The 23,212-nt window shown below is 40.7% G+C and overlaps 1 protein-coding gene across 2 annotated transcripts in view; it reads left to right on the top strand.

The window, feature by feature from the left end:
- Positions 1-20,547, top strand: part of tmem94 (transmembrane protein 94) — a 35,909-nt gene extending 15,362 nt beyond the window's left edge. For both annotated transcript variants that reach the window (XM_061094988.1, XM_061094989.1), the window contains 21 exons: positions 2,179-2,283; positions 3,526-3,699; positions 3,857-4,078; positions 4,170-4,482; positions 6,358-6,531; positions 6,668-6,770; positions 7,271-7,479; positions 7,581-7,762; positions 8,991-9,123; positions 9,809-9,924; positions 11,003-11,102; positions 11,850-11,958; positions 12,665-12,854; positions 13,517-13,594; positions 13,909-13,994; positions 15,375-15,456; positions 16,119-16,279; positions 16,492-16,586; positions 17,792-17,885; positions 18,078-18,248; positions 18,807-20,547. In XM_061094988.1, the coding sequence (XP_060950971.1) occupies positions 2,179-2,283; positions 3,526-3,699; positions 3,857-4,078; positions 4,170-4,482; positions 6,358-6,531; positions 6,668-6,770; positions 7,271-7,479; positions 7,581-7,762; positions 8,991-9,123; positions 9,809-9,924; positions 11,003-11,102; positions 11,850-11,958; positions 12,665-12,854; positions 13,517-13,594; positions 13,909-13,994; positions 15,375-15,456; positions 16,119-16,279; positions 16,492-16,586; positions 17,792-17,885; positions 18,078-18,248; positions 18,807-18,879 (2,970 nt within the window). In that variant the 3' untranslated portion in view covers positions 18,880-20,547. The remainder of the gene's footprint in view (positions 1-2,178; positions 2,284-3,525; positions 3,700-3,856; positions 4,079-4,169; positions 4,483-6,357; positions 6,532-6,667; positions 6,771-7,270; positions 7,480-7,580; positions 7,763-8,990; positions 9,124-9,808; positions 9,925-11,002; positions 11,103-11,849; positions 11,959-12,664; positions 12,855-13,516; positions 13,595-13,908; positions 13,995-15,374; positions 15,457-16,118; positions 16,280-16,491; positions 16,587-17,791; positions 17,886-18,077; positions 18,249-18,806) is intronic.
- The last annotated feature ends 2,665 nt before the right edge of the window (positions 20,548-23,212 follow it).

Below are 23,212 nucleotides of genomic sequence, written 5' to 3'. Positions count from 1 at the left end.
CCCACCTGTCTTCGAATCGCTCGATGTCCTCGCCCTTTGCAGCTCCCTCTATAGCTGTTTTCAGACATGAACTGTGGAAAATGGGGTCCGGACAGTTTCACATATGTAGAACGCAGCATGAGATTTCTGGGTAAGAAGAGACAGAAGGAAAAATGTTCAGGATATTTGGGTGAGGGATGGAGCCTGGGTAGAGCACGCAGGAGACAGGGCATGATGTAAAAATCTCAGGCTCAGTGTTTTTTGTTTTTTTTACAGCACATTGACACCATTGTTAGCCTTAATTGCCAAAAGGGTTTGAATATTGAGGCCTTCTACCGAACGGCAGATATTTGTATTCTTACATTTTTGGATAATGAACAGAGCGATTGACTTTGACGTTTGCGTTCTTACATACAGCCCCTCCTGGAAATTCCAGGAAAATGTCCGGCCTTCAGTGCATGTCTGAAAGCAGTTTATGTAAACCAGTACACAGCAGTCATTACCCTCCTACTTCCACCCTCCTCAACCTGAATCTTCAATCACACCTCGCCATTTCTTCATGAACCTCTCCTAATTCAGGCCACCTCTATGGTTTTTCATGTCTTCACTAGCTCTTTTACTTCAGTATGAGCACTTAACTTTGCTTTTTGTGTGCAACATGTTATCTCCTCTGCTCTTTTTTTTTGACAATCAATCCTGCCCTTTTATGATCATTTTCACATCTCATGGATACAACATCTGTCTCCTCCACCTCTCACAGTTTATTTCTGAATCCTTCTATTGCCTTCCCTGGTTGCTGGGCTGTCGGTCTCAAAGAAATACAAAATGAATCAACAGTCCTCATTAGATTACCACCGATCTGAAACCATCAGTGTTTTTTTGTCTGGCTTTGGCATTGCTCAAAAGGACCTCATAGCCATTGTCAGATAAAAAGAAGAGATTATGCTGAGATACTCATGAATTTGTCCATGAGCTTTCACCTCTGCCTGTTTGCCTACACTGCATGACTGATAATGAGCCCCAATATGGGCCTGTGCTTGGAATTGTGTTCTTTATGTTCTTTCCTTGATATATAGGCTTCTGGCTGAGAGGCAAGTATTTTGGATGCTTTGGAATTTTAAAATGTGTACGCTGCAGGCCGATCTGTCTGGTAGCCAATCACAGAAGTCATTATGTTTCAGGATGGGTACAGGAACTTGCATGTACTTGATAAAAAATGTAAACAACAGAGAAAACAACATAAACATTACCCTTGCAGACAGAGCAGTGTGTCAACCCTGTGACCAATTAAAATAGACAAAACCCTTGCAGACAATTCAAATTGGATTTTTTCTAATATATGTGCATGGTTGCTACTGTGCACTTGTGACTTTTCTCGTAGACTGCAAAAGTCAAGTTTAGCCTTCTTGGTGGAGATGCTTAGAGCTGATCCCTTTTGAGTTGGATCCAAATCGGGCTGACTCCACTCACAGCTCCCCAACAATGTGATGCAGCAGTCGTTGATGAACAACAGTCTGGAATCAGGCCTGCTCAGCTGGAAATCTTATTTCAGCTGAAGAAAGAGATATTTGTCTCGTAGACAGGAGGTTTGAATTCTCTCTGCTGTTTTCTGGGACAGTTGAAGTTTGTGTTGGATAAATTAGATAATTTCACTTTCCTTAACAAGAATCATTGTATACTCAATCTTTTTTGTGAAACAGATGAAAAAGTAATTGCCCCTAAAACATAATAACTGGTTTTGACCTTGGCAGCAACAAGTCAATGAAGTCAATTGAGGATGATACCTGAAGAGAGAGGGCGAGCAAGGGAGTTTGTGTTAAAGAGTGTTTCCCTATGCAAGTTGTGATTGTTTGTTTCCCTGCTGAAAACTCATTGTGGATTTCATCCAAAAAGAATCAAAATCTGCCTGGATGATTTGGATCACTTGCAAAAATCCTGCCACTTGTTCTAGGCTTCTCGTCTCACCTTGTGCCACTAGCACTGTAGCTCTGTACCTCTTCTTTCGTTAGGATGTTGTCCAATCACAAAGCGGATCAAGTCATCTATACGTTTTAGTGCTGGTAGCATTGTGATTTTTATATATTTATTTATTGACTAATATACATTCTGTTTTTATTGTGTGGTGGAAGTCTGTCCTCTAATTTATTGTATGTGTGTCTGTGTTTGTCTGTCTGTGCGCGTGCACGCCTATTCATGCAGGAGATGCTGCGTTGTGTGTGGAGACACCTGGTCGGCGTCCTAAAGGGAGAGTCTCAGACACTGTGCTTCACTTCCAGCCTCTTACACACTCTGGGATCTGTCACTGTGAGTATTACAGGGTTGAACTGGAGCATATACATCTGAGCTGACCAATATTAAATAAAAAATCGAATGTATTATATATTAGTCAAAATAAGCTTGTTCAGATTACTCAGGTAAATCCAATAAAATTATGGAATTCTTTGTTTGTAAGATCCTGACAAAGTTGGTTTTCAAACTAGTTATTCAGGGGAAACAGCTTTCTAAGTCAAGTGCAAAGTAAAAAGTTCTAAAGTAAACACAGGGTAAATGTTATATTATTCTAACATTCAGAAGTGCCATGATGGATATTAATGACAGCTACATACTTGTCCTTCATGGTTATATTGACACCTACAAATGTTTTTGTAACACACAGTGCACTGCAGCCTTGTGGTGGGATATGGTAGAAACAGCTTTTGGGAGCTACAATGTGACAATGAATAATTTACAAATACTCTGTACTGCAGGGATATTTGTTTCATATTTGTTCACACTTGGTGAACATAAGTTAACAGGTGATCTCAACACAAGTGGACAATGTTAATACCAAATCATTGTACGTGAAAGTCTAGAAGGGTGAAAGTACTTTTGGTTCATTATGACACTGTTGCAGGTCAGAGGACGTCAGATGAGTGGGTGGTCCTTCACTGAGCCCGGGACACAGTCATGTCCACATTGATAACAAAATGTGGCCTCATGCATCTCATGATTGGACCTTAAATGCATCCTCAATGTTTTATTGGTTGTGTTCACACCTGTACTTAGAGCTGTTGACATGTGGTCAGATCACCTGAGACCAATCTTAATACCACATCTGAACTTAGGCATTTCAGATAAAAACTTGGTCCTTAAAGCTAAACAGAATTACACATATTTTTATGATTCAGTTATTTATAGTTCCTGATGACATTGTCTCTAATGTCTGTTGTGAACATACATCCTTAAAAAAACTTAGAAATTCAGTATCTACAGTACTCCAATAATCTGTATCTGTACAGTTATGGTTACATTGCAAACATGAACTTCTGTTATCAATTTAATAACAGTTGACACTTCAACACAGTTATTAATCTTTTACATGATCTTGGGTGTGTCTTTGTTGTCATTTGGGTTTCCTTCTGTTGAGTCTCTCCAATGTTTGGTGAAGCCTAAGGCCTCATAATAAACAACCCTCATTATACCCATGTACTCAGAAACCGTATTGAAGACTTGTTGGTGAGTGCTCAGTATGTGCTTAAGCTGTAAATGGTTTGTGTGCATGTGTAGGTGCTGTGTTGTGTGGACAAACAGGGTATCCTGTCCTGGCCTAGTCCCAGTCCAGAGACTGTGCTGTTCTTCAGTGGACGCGTCGAACCGCCTCACAACAGCCAGGACGATCTCAGAGACGACCTGTCTGTCAACTCCTACTGCAGAGGGGAGACGGAGGATGACAGGGATGAGGTGAGTGTGTGTGTGTTTGTGTTTTCAACGTCACCAGCAACCTAACTCTTGAGATTGTTACTAATAATTTGAGAAATGCAAAGCAGAAGATTTGAATTCATTGCATGATAATGTACGGTTTTGTCTCTACCCCTGACTTGTTGTCATTGATGTGCAGGTTGGGGAGGTGCAGGCCCTGCTCTGTCTTCCTGCAGAGTCCTCCACTCAGCTTGGGGAGGGGCTCGAGCTGATCGAGACCTCACATGACACTATTTGCTCCTCCGAAACTCTCCGGCTTCGGCGTTCCTGCCAGCCCGCACACAGCCGAACCAAACACCACTCTGGATCCAACGTTAGCTTCAGCCATGACACTGAGGGAGGCGTGGACGACCAGGCCCTGGTAAAAAAAATGGTTGTGATTGTAGGAAAAATATGAATGAATTAGTAAGTAAATGAATAAGTCTTCTCATTTCGATTCCTTTTTTCTCCAGGACTTCGCAATGGGCTGCCCGGAGACGGAGGCAGAGGACTTTGTGTGCGACTACCACCTGGAGATGCTGAGCCTATCGCAGGACCAGCAGAACCCAGCCAGCATCCAGTTCGATGACCTCTCCTGGCAGTGCCACCTCCCCTCCCTCAAGCCGCTGGGCCTCAACATTATGCTGAACCTCTGCAACGTCAGCGTCACCCAGCAGCTCTGCCGCTTCTCTGACCACCTGTCCAACCTGGCTCTGCAGGAGAGCCACGGCACCGTGCTGCCAGTCTACGTACCCTGGGGGCTCTGTGAGCTCTCCAGGCTCATAGGTGAGGTGGTGATGGTGTCTGTTCTTTTTACATCTAGTTGGTTTAGAGAAACCTTCTCATCCCATGACACACAGTGATCACACAGATCACTGTTGATTGTCGGTGAGTGAATCTACTATTGTTTCGGGAAAACTGTATTTACTGCGAGAGAACCAGAATTTGAAAAAGTCACATGGAAGCTGAACATTTCTTTACTAGTCCGACAGGGCAAGTCCAACTGAAACTTTTCAGATGAAGAGATGTGGACCTGTGGAAGAGTGTACACAATCATCCATACCTCAAGCACTAGACAACCAAAAGAGATAAAACCTGCTGTACAGGTGCTCCAGAAGGAAGTGCTTTACAAAACTGAAATGTGTTCTCAACCAACGAATGGTGAATTATAGCTCTAATTTCAGTACAATGTCCTCACCTTTCTTCTACTATCTATTTATAGCTAGATTTGTTCAGCTCATTTAATTTCCCATCAGTAGTGACTGAGCAGCAGCCACGGCAGTCACACTTTCACACATTTTCTTCAGGATACTATAATATATTTCTGTAGTTCTGGGTGGAGCTTTCCAAACTCTGAGCCGTAGAGAGCGCTAATAAAAGAGTTTTAAAGGCCAATTTATGCCTCTCCGTTTTTTCTATTACGACAGATAAGACCGCCCTATCCGTCGTGAAACGTCCTCTCCGAGGGCGTCGGACAGCTTTTCGTACACGTCTGATTTTTCTAACTATGCGTCTTCATGTTGGAGACCCGACGGACCGCTCTTGGCTGTGATTGGTCCGCGAACGACATCATTTCCGTATGACGTCATTTCCGTATTTCCGGACCTCTTCCTGTTTACTTGTAGCAACAAACACGAACACAACTATGATTCTACGATTAATGTGACGTGTGTGTTAAGCCAGCGGAGTTGTCCGGCTGACGGTGGCTCGTTAGAGCACTGAGGGCATGTGTGCACGGTCACATACGGTTATAACGAGCTTTCAAAACGGCACTAGCAGGCTAGGCTAGCCACCATGCTAACTGCGGTGGTAACAGTGCAAGAACCCGCCGTCACGACTTTAATTCCACTTCTATCATGACACTGTTTCTATAATACCGTCAGGTTAGAAGCAAAGTAGTAGTAGTTAGTGTCGGGAGTCCCTGCTGACTGTGTGTGGAAGCTGGGGGGGAGCTAGCTCCGGGTAGCTTCTAGCTACATGTAGCCTCAAGCAGATTCAAGCTGTGGAATCAGCAACACAGTTCGGAAACAAGACCGGAGAACCGCTGCGCTAAGAAACGATAACATCAGCATCTTGACCCGCTGGGTGTCACTTTATTTAGTTCTGTTAGTTGCCATGGTTCAGTGTGTGGGACGCAAGCTAACATGTAAACAGAGACACGTGGACTTCTTCTTCCCAAATGGGGTAGGCTTCTCTGAGCTCGTCTTCCGTTGCGCCACCTATGGGTTTGGCGATGAATTTTTTCCGGACGTAGACTGACGGAGAAGTAAAAATCAAAAAGACTCTTTGTCTCCCGCTGAGACCTCTCCGAGAGTGTGGTGTTGTTGTTTTAGCCATTCCCCATTGTTCAGGTGTTTCCCTGTGGGCACACTATGCACACTCTTTTGAGACGCGACCTGAAAATACTCCACTGACATGTAGGTTTAGAAAAAGGCACACACATGTGTAAAGGACCTTCTCTGAAATAGAAGCGTTTTAATCGTATTGATATAATCAAAAAAAAAACTTGGCAGTATTTTTATATGTGAGAATAAATGACTAATTGTGATTTCAGTTACACTTAAAGGCTCTGGACTGATGGGAAAGATCATCAGTGTCTTAAAGTCTGTTTTACAGTAACTCATTACCCTTGTCTTTTTGCATTATGTGTTTGTGTGTCAGGCTTCACTCCTGGTGCGAGGGAGCTGTTTAAGCAGGAGAACCACTTGGCTCTGTACCAGCTGCCAACTGGAGAGAAAACCAAAGAGTTGACCTCCCGCCACCTTCATTACTTCACCAAACGCCAGCCTCCCATGTCGCACCTCATCTCTCTGTTCGTACGAGACTCCTCCTCCCGTGAGTCCATACACACTTCAGTCTGCCCATGTTATTCTACTGCTCAGATTTTTTTTATTTAACATTTTTTATGGAAAATGGATAACTATTCTTTCTTTTTATCTTGATGCTAATGTTGTTGAGGTCTTTGTTGTAGATAATGTCCAGATGCTGTCACATGGCTCAGCTGACCTCATCTTGGAGGCCTGCACTGACTTCTGGGATGGAACTGATATCTATCCTTTATCAGGTTCAGACAGGTGCAGTCTCTCATCACTCATACAAGGGTTAAACAGCCAGTGTCAACAATTGCTTAGTTGCACTTATCTAATACAACAGTCTTGTGATAAGTCCTACCCCCTCGAAGGTTAGAACTCCTGGATCCGCACCAATATGACCAGATGTAATGGGTTCTTCTGTGACCTATACTGCATCCTTCCACCAAGTTTTGTGGTAATTTGTCTTGTACGTTTTTGTGTAACACTGCTAACTAAAACAACAAATGTAGATGAACAACATAACTTCCAGTGGTAAGAGATGGTCAATAGCACCACCAACTACATCCTCCGAAATTACAATACAATATAGTTGAAAGAGAATCTTTCTGAAATGGATCAACAAAAGAACATGAATATAAACTTCCAGAAGGTAGGATTTATCATAGAACTGTTGGGTTGGATTGTGTTAGTTTATATCCAACTAACTGCCAGCTGAATGTATGACTAATATCATAATTGAAACTGTGTTATTTGTGTTACAGAAAGAAGGTTCTGGACTTTTACCAACGCGCCTGTTTGTCAGGTTACTGCTCAGCCTTTGCCTACAAACCCATGCAAGTGTCATTGTCAAGTGAACTGAGTGGGAAATGTGTAGAGCTGGCCCCCGGGCCCTGCCTCTTCTCTGGAGTGGAACTGCCCTCCACCACCCCTATCAAACAGAACTCCTACAGGAACAGCTGGAGCTCAGATGGTACGAGTCAGTGACAGAGGGAAGGACGGTTGAGATGATAATATAAATCTCTAATTATTTCTCTCTTTCTTTTTTTCCATCTGTGCTCATCTTGTCTGCAGAGGGTATTGGTGAGGGGGTGGAGCGTGAGGACTGCGTTCAGGCCCTGAGTGGCCAGATCTTCATGGGAATGGTGTCGTCTCAGTTCCAGGCGAGGCTGGATACAGTTCGACTTATTGATGCCTTGGTCACTGCTTGCATCCGCTTTGTTTACTTTTCTATGGAGGATGAGCTCCGCAGCAAGGTGAACACACACATGCTCAAGTGAACATTTAGTAGTATCTAGTTTATGTTTATGATAGTATGTAGTTAATGCATCTTATTAGGCCTTTTCCACACAACTGCAGAGTACATACTGATATGGTTTACCCCTCTATTAAAAAAACGAAACAAATATCTGTCCACACAAATTTTGTTGTACAAAATAATTTCGTCCAGACAAGAACACAAATTCGACACTCAAATTAGCATGCTGGGCCCGTAGGTGGCGATAAAGTCTGCATCGTCGATCCATCAAATACTAGAGAATAATACTGTAAGCATGCTTTGTGAGCTTATTCTCCTTTGGTGGTAGTAACAAAACCACCAGAACAATACTAGCTAATCTGGGCGGCTATGGCTGAGGGGTAGAGTGGTCGTCCTCCAACCTGAAGGTCGGGGGTTCGACCCCCAGTCTGAACCATCTGCATGCCGAAGTGTCCTTGGGCAAGATGCTGAACCCTAAATAGCCCCCCATAGAATAACAAAGTGCTGCAAGTAGATGCACTGTATGAATGTGTGTGTGAATGGGTGAATGTGAAACTGTACTGTAAAGCGCTTTGAGTGGTCTTCATCAGACTAGAAAAGCGCTATATAAATACAAATCCATTTACCATTTAATCATTTTTTTTACTTTAAATATAGCTGTAAACGTGTTATTAGACCTTTTAGTGCTAACCAAACATAGAGGAACTGGTGAATAGCCACCTTGCTGTTGTTTCTGCTGCATGCTCATTACACAAAACACCAGTGGGTATACACTGGGGCTTCATGATATTAGGAAAACATGCAGTATGTGATAACGATAGATTTTCGATATATCGAGCATACACAGAACCCCAAATTTTTGAAAATCTGCAATTTGGAAGGGGTTAGTAATAGTTGTACATTTAAGTGCCTTAAAACCTGCAGATGAGATCGAGGCTCGAACAGAGTGGGACAAGTTTGTTTTTAGTGAGAAATTGAAAAAACGTATGTGTTGTAGCCGCTTCAGTTTTTTTAACAACAAATAATTCCAGAGATAAAAAATAAAATAATGGTTAATGAATAGTATATGGTTTGTGTTCATTTGTAATAAAATGCATCTAATATATATGCAGAATGCTGTGGAAAATCTACCAAGTGTCAAGAGCAGTACACAGTAGAGAAGTGTCAGTATACATGCTGTGCATAATAGTGTGTATATATAAGTGGCTGCTTTTGTGTATGTGCAGGTGTTTGCTGAGAAGATGGGTTTAGAGACAGGCTGGAACTGTCACATCTCTCTGACTCCAAATGGAGAAAGTCCCTGTGACGGAGCTCCATCCAGCCCCATTCATGGATCCCTACATGAAGACCTGAACCAAGGTAGCAAACCTGTGTTTTCACACAGTGACCGTTTTAATCAACTTGATACAGTTACTGTCTGGATGCAATTCCTGACTTTTCTACTGTCTGCAGGTTTGACTTGACGATAATGGTGGATTGATACGTTTTCAGCTGAAATGTTAAATGTGCTGCTTCTATCAGTACATTGTTTTAATTGGCCGCTGTAGGTTAGCATGTGGTAAAAAAAACAAAACGATCCATATAGTGATTCTTTTTAATTTCAACATACAGTAGTAACAATGGAAAACTTAACCTGCATTATTTTCCTGTACTGTGATCAGTTTTTATTGAATTTATTTAAATTAAACTTTGAGCTACTTGTACTTTATTTATATATTCCCATTATGTGTTACTTTGTGCTTATATTTCCTTTTCTATGCTATTTGAGAGGAAATACATTTGGTATAAACTATTAGTCTGAAGACGTCTTCCAGCACTGACTGGTGATACAAATCTAACCAGAGGCAGAATTAATGACTTTAATGACTCCATAAGCAAACTTTCACAAAGGTTCCAAGCTCATGCTCCCTAAATTCAGCCTCAATGTGGGAAGAAAAGGCAAAAAGAAACCATTGAAATCACGTTTTGAAATGTGTGATGTCGGTTCATTTGAGTTTTAGACAGACTTACTAACTTTAAAGAACTCACTTCAATGGTTTCACAGATTCTCGGGATGAAGCAGAGGGTCCGTTGTTGCCAGAGGAGGAAGGCCACTCTGACCTCGCCAGTTTCCAGCCCACAGACAGTGATGTGCCCAGCTTCCTGGAGGACTGCAACAGAGTAACAATATGTTTATTTAAACCAATTAAGCTACTGCTCACATCTCTCTACAGTGGAAAAAAGTATCAGTATCTGTTTATCTTGTCAGTCTTTTAGACTGATAGACAGTTTTCTTTATTGCATCAGTTGATAACATGTCAGCTAAATATTTTAAGCTAAAACTAGCAGAAAGAGCCATTAGCACAAAAAGTTAACAATGAAAGAAACATACACAAATACAAATCTGACTGACAGGGCTTGTGTTCACATAAGTTAAACAAAGTTGACCACAGCTCAGTTGTCTAGAAATATTTAAATGTTAGTCATTATTTTTGTGGTCTGTGCATTTTCCTTTATTGTATTGAGGCAGCTGTGGCTGAGTGGTAGAGCGTTCGTCTTCCAAACAGAAGGTCGGCAGTTCAATCCCCAGTATCCTCCGTCTGCATGCCGAAGTGTCCTTGGGCAAGATGCTGAACCCCGAATTGCCTCTCATAGAACAAAAAGTGCTGCTAATAGATGCACAGTATGAATGAATGGGTGAATGGCAAACTGTAATATAAAGCACTTTGAGTGGTCATCGAAACTATTAAAACTCTATATAGAATATAAACCATTTAATCATTTATTGTTAATTAGTTGTATGAACTTGGGATGGGGATTTCATGCATCGAAACTATGTGAACTATTCACATGTGCACACGCACGCACACACACACTCTCTCATAAGAGCGAGACATACGTAGACATGCTAAATTTACCTACCAGAGTTTGCACAAACACCCTATCTTTGTTTGTTTAACTGTAGCGCGAAAAGTCCATGCATGTCTCTTCTGTCTATTCTCACTTCACCACACATACTTTGCCTTACCTCCACCTTCTGATGGCCTTAGGTCCGTACGTACACCTTCAAATTTGGCACAAATGCTCATAAACTGATTTAGACAATAAAAAATAATAGTTTTTATTGGATTATTATTGGATACAAATATAAGTCTGAACATAGATTTTAACTATAACTTGACTGGTTGGCGGAGGAAAACAACTGCAATGCTGGAGTCTTATTTGACTGTTCCTTTTTTGTATCCCTGCTCTTTGTCAGGCCAAGCTGCCCCGTGGTATCCACCAGGTCCGTCCTCATTTGAAGAACATCGATAATGTGCCTCTTCTGGTGCCACTCTTCACTGACTGCACCCCTGAGAGTGAGTATCCCTCATGTGTTTGTGTTTCATCCTCATTATGTGTACTACTGCTTTCTTTTGAACGTTCTCTTACCATCAGGATACCATTGTAATGTGCAGGGTGCATTGAGCCTTCCATTGATATACTTTATATATATTTTTGTTAATTGTAAATCCATTTTTAAAAATCTTCTTGACATGGAAATTGACCTGAATACATGTTAGAATAAAGGCAGACTCAGCCTTATGAGATAATTTGCTCAAAGACTTTTTTTATTGCAAATAATTATTTTTCATAAATACATTTTATAATTAATAACTAATTAAACCCAGACTTATAAGAAAAGCAAACATACAGTTAAACCTACATCAGTGTGATAGGAATAACCGATAATGACAGACAGCAAACAGGTTGTCTCTAAAAAGGATTATGTATATATACATATTCCCTTTTTAATGATTATTAAATAAATAAAAAGTATTGAGAATTGGGAAGATGAGAAAATGTCTCAAATGTGACAGTGTTTAGTTTAAAAAGACAGAAGTAATGATGTCTGATCTACTGAGTGGGCCACATGGCTTTAACTCAGGGTAAATAGTTCAATTCAGTTTTATTTGTATGCCACCAAATCACAACGTACATTATCTCAAGATAAGATTGAGACATTAGAATAAGGATTAATTCAAGAAAAGAGTTGATGACCTGTGTCTGTGTTCTAGATTTGACTTACAGTAATACATACACTTACACTGGTGTTTTCTTCACAGCCATGTGTGAGATGATGAAGATCATGCAGGAAAACAGGGAGGTTACATGTTGTCTGGGAAGCGCTGGCAATTTCCGCAACAGCTGTCTCTTCTTACAGAGTAATCTCAGGTAAACACACATTACCATAGTAAATCCCTCCCATTAGTAAACTGATGTTACTGTGGGGCTTGACCAGTGTTTGTTTGTAATTGAAAAAGTTGATTTTAATTATTTTCACAATTAGAACCACAGTTTTGAAGACTCAGAAGTTGTATTTATATTATCAAAAATCTGAAAATCACGATTAAACTCCTACGTTCCTTACAATTTGTGGAATACAGATGAAATGTTGCATTGGACATTCAAATTATGGAAAGGAGGTTGATCTCTGGTACCTTTATTACTATTTACTTGTGCAAAGATTTTTTATCTTATTTGTTCCTGAGACTGCTACCTCCATTCCAGTACAATGGATATCGAAATAATACAAGTTCAGAAAGCAACATGAAGTAAAGTACAGTCAGTTTCCCAGACTTGTAGCTACAATCACACCTCCTTCACCTTTCCAATTTGATATCTTTGCACTTCTTTACATAATTTATGTGTAATTTTTCAGTAGAAATAAAACTTCATTCCCTTCTTTTGTACTGATATGACTACAGGTAAATGAGAAAATGGTTTAATGTTATATGGTGGACTGAAACTTTACAGACATGCATAGATGATACTAATACAGATCGTTAGATTATGTTACAATGAATAATCGCAAACTAGTTCACATAAATTTTGGTCCTGATTGGCCCATGTGTGACTTTTCACCCGCGTATCTCCACAGCATCGCTCTGGACCCTCTGTACCCGTCTCAATGTTCATGGGAAACTTTTGGCTACGCCACCGGAGGAGGGTTTAATGGAGAAGTTGAAGGTCTGTCTCCTCTGAGGCTCTCTGGACAGCTCAACACTCTGGGCTGCTCCGTCACCTTCCACCAAGGAGAGAGCGTCAGCATGATCAAGCTCATAGAGCAGGTAAGACACACACATGCAGTCATACACTGATACTGGGGTCGGACGACTTGATTTTAGCCCGAGGACAGCCCCTGAACTAGAAAGACGTATGGCAGTGGGCGGGTTCAGAAATAATCAGTGGGTATCGGGGATGACAATCAATCATTTTATAACATGTAATCTGTCAAAATGGATGGCAACTGACATCCTGAAAGAAACTCTTGCATGTTTTTTACCTTCCACGACTTAACATTTGTGACGTTGGTCAATACAAGCACAGCTGACAGTGCTCTGCCTGAAGAATTGAATCCACAGACAAATATAGATATGTCATAGCAAAAGAGGAATTTTCTCTGGTGTCACAAGGTGGAAGAGGAAGGGTTTTAAGGGTTTTCAAAACACACACCACCTCAGATGCCATGTTTGTTTACATAAGTCCCTGGAAGTCGGCCACAAATGCTTTATTTCCGGTGATATCATGCACAATGTAAGAAACAGCTAGCAGCTGGTTAGGGTTAGGTTTAGTCTGTCCTGTCTCTCGGCCACGACACAGCAATATCCTTATCTGACAAAGTGACCATTAACACACAATTCTATGTTGTATTATATGACCCCAGTATAAATGAGTCAAAGAGAAACTTTACTTTTATTCATGATTTTCTCTTTGGGTGAATCTTTTCCAGGCACGACACACAACCTATGGCATCCGCAAATGCTTCCTTTTCCTGCTCCAGTGCCAGCTCAGTCTGGTCATCCTCCAGGTGAGAGAGAATGCGAACATAAGGATCCTTACACTGTGCTGTACTGAGTGTAAACTTCATTTAATCCCTCAAATACGATGGTGGTGTACGGACACAAATTGAATCAAATAAATAAATATTTCAGAAAAAACAGTAACTTTGACTGACTTTCCTTCATATAAGATCGATCTTCTCCAATTCAGTCAATAATAATGAAATCCATCCAACTTTCAGAATTCCAACTGTTATAATTGACAGTATTGAGGCAGATTTGTGTAAATGAAATGACATGATATTAAATTAACAGATGCTGTATATCTGGTGTTTGTCTGTAGTTCTTAGCTTGTCTGGCTCAGCTTCCCCCTCCACTGAACATCACTGACATCCTCTGGCTGTCCTGCTTCAGCTGCCCACTTCTAAGGTACACAAACACACACACTAAAGGCCAATTTATGCTTGTACGTATTTTTTAAAACGGATAGATAAGACCGCCCTATCCGTCGTGGAACGCCCTCTCCGAGCGCCTCGGAGAGCTTTTCGTACACGTCTGATTTTTCTAACTGTCCGTCTTCATGTCGGAGAGCCCACGGAAAAGCTCTTGGCTGTGATTGGTCCGCGAACGACATCATTTCCCTACGACGTCATTTCCCTACGACGTCATTTCCGGACCTCAAACTTCCTGTTTCCTTCCCTGTGTCACATCAAACCCAAACACAACTATGATTCTACGATTAATGTGACGTGTGTGTTAAGCCAGCGGAGTTGTCCGGCTGACGGTGGCTCGTTAGAGCACTGACGGCATGTGTGCACGGTCACATACGGTTATAACGAGCTTTCATAACGGCGCTAGCAGGCTAGGCTAGCGGGCTAGCCACCATGCTAACTGCGGTGGTAACAGTGCAAGAACCCGCCGTCACGACTTTAATTCCACTTCTATCATGACACTGTTTCTATAATACCGCCAGGTTAGAAGCAAACACTGGATAGTAGTAGTTAGTGTCGGGAGTCCCTGCTGACTGTGTGTGGAAGATGGGAGGGAGCTAGCTCCGTGTAGCTGCTAGCTCCGTCTAGCTTCAAGCTACAAGCTGTGGAATCAGCAACACAGTTCGGAAACAAGACCGGGGAACCGCTGCGCTAAGAAACGATAACATCAGCATCTTGACCCGCTGGGTGTCACTTTATTTGGTTCTGTTAGTTGCCATGGTTCAGTGTGTGGGAGGCAGAGATAAACAGACACACGTGGACTTCTTCTTCCCAAAATTGGAGTAGGCTTCTCTGAGCTCGTCTTCCGTTGCGCCACCTATGGGTTTGGCGGTGAATTTTTTTCGACGTACAGTCGTCGGACAAGTAAAAATCAAAAAGACTCTTTGCCCCCTGTGGAGCCCTCTCCGAGAAACGGATACGTAGAAGCATATAAGAGCCTTAACCCTAACCCTAACACACATGCACGTCTCTCTACTGTTGTGAGGACACTCATTGACATAATGCATTCCCTTTCCCCTTACCCTAACCTTAACCATCACAAATAAATGCCTAATCCTTACCTTAACCCTAACACTGAGCTAAACCTAATTCTAACCCTAACACCAAGTCTTGATCCTCACATATCCCATTTAATTTGTGAGGCCCAGCCAAAATGCCCTCACGTGGTCAAAATGTTTTCACCATGAACCAAAATTGGCCCTCATAACTATAGAGAGACTTGCCCGCACTCCCACACACACTCTGTAAACAATTTAACTGTTTTGTGCAGAATGTCATAATAATGATTCGTCATGGTTCATTTGTGTTGTGTTGACAGTGTTTCACTTCTGGGGAAACCTCCAGACTTTTCCGTCATGGCAGTTGCCACAGGGAAGAACCTAGACGCCATTCCAAGAAAGGTGTGATCCCACCTCTGACATTTTTTAAACCAAGTGTATTTATGAATCCTACGTTACTGGATTATTACTGCTAAAGCTTGAGGAAACATATTCATATACTATAAACCAGTATGTTATAGTAATCATACTGTAAAGTGAAAGTGGAAAAAAACTTTCCTAATAGCAGTAATGTTAAATTCCACAGACAACAAACCTTTCTGCACTTTGTGGTTACTCCAGGTTAGACTAAATAAATGACTACGTGCTTTTTCTCACCTTAAACTTTTCAATTAAATGCTGTCTTTATTTTCTACATCAATCTACACATCTGTTGTACACTTTTACATTTCTATGGCCTCGTACTAAATCTGAAAAATCTGTCTGACTTAGCGTAAATACAACATTTAGACAACTGCTCTGTCTCCTCTCTCCCTCTCTTTTTCCTCTCTCTATAGTATTGTAAGGTCACAACCTTAATTTGTGAAGTTTACAAAATGTATATTGTGATTTAGCACCATACTAATACAATTGAACTGAAATTCAATAATGTGTTCCATTGAGATGAGTATTGAGATTTTTCATTTTCAACCTGTACTACTACTAAGAGAGACTTTTTACATTGTGTCTCAAAATAGAAATGATTGACTTGTCAGACCTTCATCATGTTTTTTATCTTTAAACAGACCCAGAACTACTTCCTTGGCTGTTTCCTGTTGAAGTTTGGTCTGACAGTGTGTGCCTACCTGTTGGCCTTTGGGTTTACACTGCAGGAGGTTTGCCTCAGAAGCAGCAACTTCACCTTAGTTGAAAACAGCACTGCCAACTGCAACATATTCACAGCCAGGTAAGAGAAGCTTTATCTCCAAGTGCACCAAAAGTTCCATTCATTTGTTACAGCTCTATTCAGAATGGTGCTAAATGTTATAGACTGGTAGTGAACTGCTCACTGAAAGTCACATGTTGGAGAACTGATACTGGAGAAAAAGACAGACCTCTGGAATTCTCGTGAAACTGATGAGTCAATGGATTGAACTGTTGTCTTCTTTATGACTGCAGCTCTTCAGACGAGGCTCCTCATTGGTTCAGTGAGCTGTCAAACAGCCTGCTGCTCACTCAGAAGGTCATGGCAGGGTTCCTCGTCTTACACACAGGTAAAATTGATTTAAGGTCAACCCTGCTAATGCCTTTTCATTTTTATTAGTATTATTGTGGATCTTGTTTTTGTCTTCAATTCTTCAACAGATGGTATCAAACATTCACTTCCAGGTTCATAAGAGTAGCGTGACAACAGTATATTGACTTCAGGGTATGCCATGGTATGAAAATGTATATTATAACTACATTATAGATTATACATCTACATTTTCTTATTACTGGTATTGAAAGGAAATGTGAACGAACAAGAATATCACCTCTGTGTGCATTTCCTTTTCTCCTCAAACATATATAAGCTGAACATTTTAAGTCCCAGCACACTGACATCTCATTAACCTCCATCGTCATCATCACTGGTTACTTCCACAGTGGCAAAGATCTCTATCTGATTTTCTTAAACTTCTGGCAAATAACTCTCATCCATTCTTGTTTCAGATTTCAAGTATAAAAAAGCATATGTTTCAACAAAAAACTAAAAAAGGATCATTATAACCAGTAATGGTAAATGGTCTGTATTTATAAAGTGCTTTTCTAGTCTTGATGATGTCTCAAACTGCTTAACAGTACAGTTGTTCTATGCCATTCACCCATTCACACACACATTCATACTGTGTATATAGGGGCAGCACTTTTTCTATGAGAACGACACAGCTGTCAGGGGCAATTTGGAGTTCAGTGTCTTGCCCAAGGACACAGGATTGAACCACTGACCCTCTGGTTAGAAGAGAACCCTTTCTACCCCCTGGATTTTATAATATTTATTTTAACTTAATCTAATACTAATCAAACAACTGTTATAACAAAGAGAACAGAGAACAAATGTGGCATGCAGGGGCGGTTTGCAGAAATCCACAGTCCCTGTCACTCCATGGTGGAGAATCTCAGAGATGTACATTACAAAGGACTGTTCTAATTCCTAAATATTGCCGTGTCACATTGCACAGGACTCTCTGATTGGTTTAATCATAAAGATATGGCAGTGTCACAGAGAGGATTATCTGATTCAAAATATTGTTGAATCCTAATTGTAAGGAAAGCACACGCACTTCGCTTTACTGTCCCCAGTTAACCTTGACAGATTTGACTCCTTTGCAGGTCAACATGATCCTTTTCCTTTCCACTGCTCTGTGCATACGTGTAATTAAGTGTAGTATTTATATCTAATTTTCTCCTTTTTGTCGATGTTTATCTCATTTTCCAGCGGTGATCTCCCTCAGCTACGTCCACCGCTCCCAGCCTCTGTGGAAAAAGAGTCCATTCAGCAACACCTGGTGGTGTCTCACTGTACCTGTGGTGTAAGTTATTACATCATATGTATGCTCTACAGATTTATAGAGTTAATCTGAGTTTCTATACAAAGTTGCAGGATTCCCTATAATGAAATGCACCAACCACAGATCAATACAAATCAAACTGTCTTTTCTTTTGGGCCTCTCCCTATAGATCGCACACTGAATTGTTAACCCTTGCTCTCTTCTCTCCTCCAGGCTGCTCGGCCAGCTTGTTCAGGCCACGGTGGATTACCAGCTGTGGCGCGACCGGGGCAGCTCTCTGACCTTTAACCTGAGTGACATACCGCTGCTAGCCTGGCTGCTGGTGTCTCTGTCACCGCTGCTAGTGGTGGTGGTCAACGAAGTGGTGAAAGTACACGAGATACGGTATGAAGCTAAACCCAGCAAGGAGGACAGTTGTAATATCGTCATTCAGTGAGAGAGCTCTACATGCAGCTTGTTTCATGACTTTAAGAGAATTGAGGTGTAGAATAGAAATAGTGTAAATAGCTAGAATCTATGAGAAAGAAAAGCACAAACAGATAGCAGGAAAAAAAAGATGTGATCAGGTGGACTACTGAGGATTATTTAAAGGGATAGTTCACCCAAAAATAAAAATACTTTTATAAAATAAAATAATTTTTTTTTAATCGGAAGAAGGATTTCCCAGTTATTTCTGTTGCATTGGATTTAGCTGCAGTGCTGTTTACCCCTGAAACTCCCAATGTGTTTTGTGGACTCAAATACTTCACCCACCCCTCCATTATCATAATGGATAGTAGATAATGAGGGAATTTTCATTGTGGGGTGAGCTATCCCTTTAAGGATCAGATCAGTCTTCGATCCTCTCTCATCTTCCTCAGAACAGGGATGTGTCCTGAAGCTGGAAATGTTGAGCAGATTGTTTCCTCGTCTTGATCACAGGTTCTGGTTTGTCCATTTCAGGGTGCGGGTTCGCTACCAGAAGAGACAGAAGCTTCAGTTTGAAACCAAGCTGGGAATGAACTCTCCGTTCTGATGGCTCTCCGTCTGAGGAAGCTGACGTCAGGGTATTTACTGGGAACAAGTCAGGAAACTGGGGAAGGGCAGTGTGCAAACACTGCAGTGCCCACCATTATCACTCCAGCCCAGCAGCACTGCAACCATCAGGTGGAGCAGAGCAACCATCAACTCCACTCTTACTGGGGAGCAGGTAAAGGATCATTTCAAAGAAGTCAGTGCCACTGAACACAAAAGACCCAGAGACTTTATTGTCTGCTTCTAGTATATTTTAAAGGCATGGGGAATGTTTCGAAGAATGTTGTATGCTTCCTCACTATCACCTCACCAATGAATGGTCCCTTCTCATCTCTAGGAAGGTTTCAGATTCCAAACAGTTTACTGAAAGCTCGTTCTCGTGTCGTCCAGTCTGACACACCAAATCATGGCAAATCAATCTTTCAGTTTAATATAATATTACTGTTTTTAAATTCAAACAAAAAATCAGGATTGAAAAGAAAAAGGGTCATGTAACTACAGAACTCTGGGGCCATTTATGATCCATATATATGAAATAATCATTCAGTTAAATGGGTAAAGTATATTAATGAAACAACAATTTGTGGCTCCTAATATAACACATTGACCGAATGTGTTTTAATACAAACTGTGGAAACATTTTGGGGCTCTAGAACTTTTTGGATCGATGCATTTCTGCCTTTGAGACCCATTTTAATCTTCACTCTGGTCACCTGCAAGACATTGTTCTGTCTCTATTGTGTCTTTGGACAAAAGCTCAGTTTCTGAGTGAAGCCGATGTCCGAGCTGCTGTAACTACAATGGAGGATGAGGATATGCTTGCATTATATTTAAGTATAAATATGTGTAGACGTGTGGAACTGAACAATGTGCCAGCATGCTGCTCTGAATTCTTGCAGTGTGCGGTGATCTTTGCGAGTTCTCTCCCAAGGGATGAACTCACTGTGTGTGTGTATAGCAACATTCACCAATAGGGGTCCCACCACACCAGACTCATCTGAAAGGTGCTTCATATTATTCAGTTGCCTTCTTCTGCCGCCTCTTTCTGTTCCATCTCTCAACTGCTCCACACATTGTCCCCATTACCCCAGGTTTCATATTTGAACTTCGACTCCATAGATCAAGATTTCTTTAAATCTTATGTAGCCCTGTTAATCTGCAGCCGTCAACATGTTTAACACATTTGACATTCTTGTGTTTTCTTTCGTCTTTTTTTCAAGACCCTTGTTTAAAGGCATGAATTATTAATTTCCCGTTCAGAATTTGTAACGCTCTCACTTAAAACCCTGCGCAGGAAATCTAAGCACAAGCAGGGTATAATTGAGGTCGAGTGCATGGTTTTGAGTGAGAGCATTTCAAAATTGGAACATGAAATCAACAAGATTGGAAAAGACCCCCCATACATGTCCCTGTGTAATGAATGACTACAGTTCCCGTGGACCCTCAGCAGCAGACGTCTGTTTCACTGTTGGTGTTTTTTCAATCCGACCAGCCGTCTCCTGTGGTGCTGTTGTTGTTTCAGATGGACAGGAATTTCATATTGCTACTGTACACAAGTGGGCTGGCGGTATTTATTGGTTATACATTAGAATACCAGCTGTTTACACATATGGAATAAAGAAGGTCATTTTTGTCAGTGCCAGATGAACCTAAGGGCTCGGGGTACTAAACAGGGAGGGGGGGGGGGGGCCCAAAGTGATCACTCTCTCAATTTAGTCACAGATAATGTATTATATCCCAACATATATAATGATACTGTGTCACAAAACTCTATATACTGTAATATAGTTTTTATTTTTTCTTTAAAAAAAACAACACTTATTATGCTGGAATGAAATGGCATTTACATATAAGGTGTCACAAGTTTACCTCAGTTTTTAAAATGTTATTCCTTGAAAAAAAAAAATTGTCCAAGAGGATTTGATTTGTATCCTTGTTCCAGCTGTTTCTGAACAGCACTGCAGCTAATGAAACGACGAGTGGCCCCCGGGGGCCCGCTGGCGTCTGTTCAGCCTGGAATGTGACCACTTGTAGTGAAGGTCAATCTAAAGCTGGTTTAATGAAGGGTCGTATGAACACTGAGGACAGTGTCTTTGTCTTGGAATTCATCATTTAAAAACCACCTCTTTATGGATATTTCACTCCTCTTTATGGATTATAGATTTCATATATGTACATATGACTACTTTTTTGGCCCAAAACAAAGAAATTAAGAAATTAGCATTTCCTTACCAGAAATTGATTTCTGGTTGTGCGGCAAAGGTTTTGAAATCCAAAATTTACAGACAACATAAATGAATACACTGTTAAATCATGAAATATCAATTTTTTTAATTAAATAATTCTGAAATTTTAGATTTCTTTTATGGTTTGTGGTGGGGACTTGGACTTCTGACCTCAGATGAACCTGTTTAACCTGTGTGCTCACTCCTCTGGGACTGTTGTAATTATTCCATGGCTGCAAATAATGTTTTAAGTTCTACATGAGAGTGGAGCTGTGTGTGAACAGGTACACATACACCTGTTTTTACAGAGGTTAAGTACTCGTGGATGTGGACTGGCATGAATCCACTGATGATGGTTGTGAGACAATCACGACGATGCAAGAAAACAGTTCTGCTTTTAAATTTTGGGATTTTCTTAAACTTTATTGGTTACAAACATATGATCTTTGCTGCATGAATAAGATCCATGGGAATGCTCTGTCTTAACCAGTGTACACGTAATCTATTGTTCTACTGTTTGGTTCAAAACAAAGCATGCACTTCACACTGTATGTGACCAGGCCCCCCCGCTGCAACATTTTGATAACATCCCCATGCGGAGGCTCGGAGCTGATGCCTGTGTCAGTTCATTTTTATGACAGGGTATTGGTGGATGGACAATGATATGTAGTTGTTCACAAGAAACACAAATGTATATTTTGTATTTTTTTAAATTTCAGGACTTTTGGCAAATTTGTTTGTATATTGATTGTTTCATGTTAATAAATCTGTTCTTTTATTTACAAGAATGTGGTGTCAAAACATTTTTTCACAACACTGATGGATTGGAGGAAAAATACATATTCATCAATTGGGCAAAATTCGGATTTGGTACGAGAAAGTTCTGGTGTTTTCAAGATACCAAAACAAAGTTCTGAAATCGATTGTAATCAAACTTTTTGAGTACAATCCATGGATTTACCTCAATAAATGTTCCTTTGTTTTTGGTAAATTTGTATTGATCCATACATGTATGCATCCATCATCTATTCTGCTAAGACCCTTTAAGGGTTTCATGGGTGCTGGAACAAATCTCAGCTGACATTGGACACCATCACATCTCCTGCAGCTTAATAGTATTTGATCTTTAAATTATTGTTTGCTTCCAAGTAAACATACCAAACAGTTTTACTTATGAATTTCACTTACATCCTATTTTTACTACGTCAGAGAAAAGTTGTAGGGCATGTTCATAATATTCTGTAGACGGACCAATAACAAAGACATCTTACAGTGAGCCAACATGTGGTGTATGCACTGGAAGTTGTAGCTGACCCAGAAAGACAAAAATATTAGTCACACCACCCACAGACTGCCCCCTGTTGGCCAGTAGCACTCACACACAACCAAGTTCTTGTCCTCAATATCTACAACAGAATTGGAACGGCTGTCACAACCGTCTACGCAGACAAACAACAGCGTTGGATGCAGATGTTTTTGTACGAGGTGAGACCCCACTTGCAGCTGGAGGCGCACACAGATGCAGCAGCATTATTCTAATGGGCAACTATGGGATGGCTTCGAAGAGAATTTCACTTTACTGGTGCAGTGACAATAAAGTTAAATGAGCTGTACTACACCGAATACTACAAAACTCATAGAAGAGGGAAAACTTCATTTCAAGATATGAATATGTATTCATATATCCATATATATATATATATATATATATGTGGGGCAGTGGTGGTGAGAGCATTGAAATCACCCTCAAACAGTAACATCAGTAATTTGAGCAAAGTGTAAACCCTGACTCCAACAGTAAAACTGGAAAATCTAAATGAAAGATCTTTACCTTTTGTTTATAGCAATGACACACAAAGGAAAATACGATGCTGGACCTTCACTTTTATTTTCACTGTAAAATACATTTCAGTAATAAACACTTCATTTAGTTAAAACCCGGAGTTGATCTGATATCATGAGGTTCTTCAGTCCGATCATGTTACATTTCTATTCTATCATTGAGTATACATTTATTACATGGCTACATAAATAATATCAGAATTATTAGCAAGCAGCTGGTGCAGAAAAACACAAACAGTTAAAAAAAAAACAAGAACAAAGTCAAAA

This window comes from Limanda limanda, chromosome 21 (assembly GCF_963576545.1).
Source record: "Limanda limanda chromosome 21, fLimLim1.1, whole genome shotgun sequence".
Lineage (NCBI taxonomy): Eukaryota > Metazoa > Chordata > Actinopteri > Pleuronectiformes > Pleuronectidae > Limanda > Limanda limanda.
The sequence above is the reverse complement of the archived record's forward strand: the minus strand, read 5'-3'. Positions and strand labels throughout refer to the sequence as shown.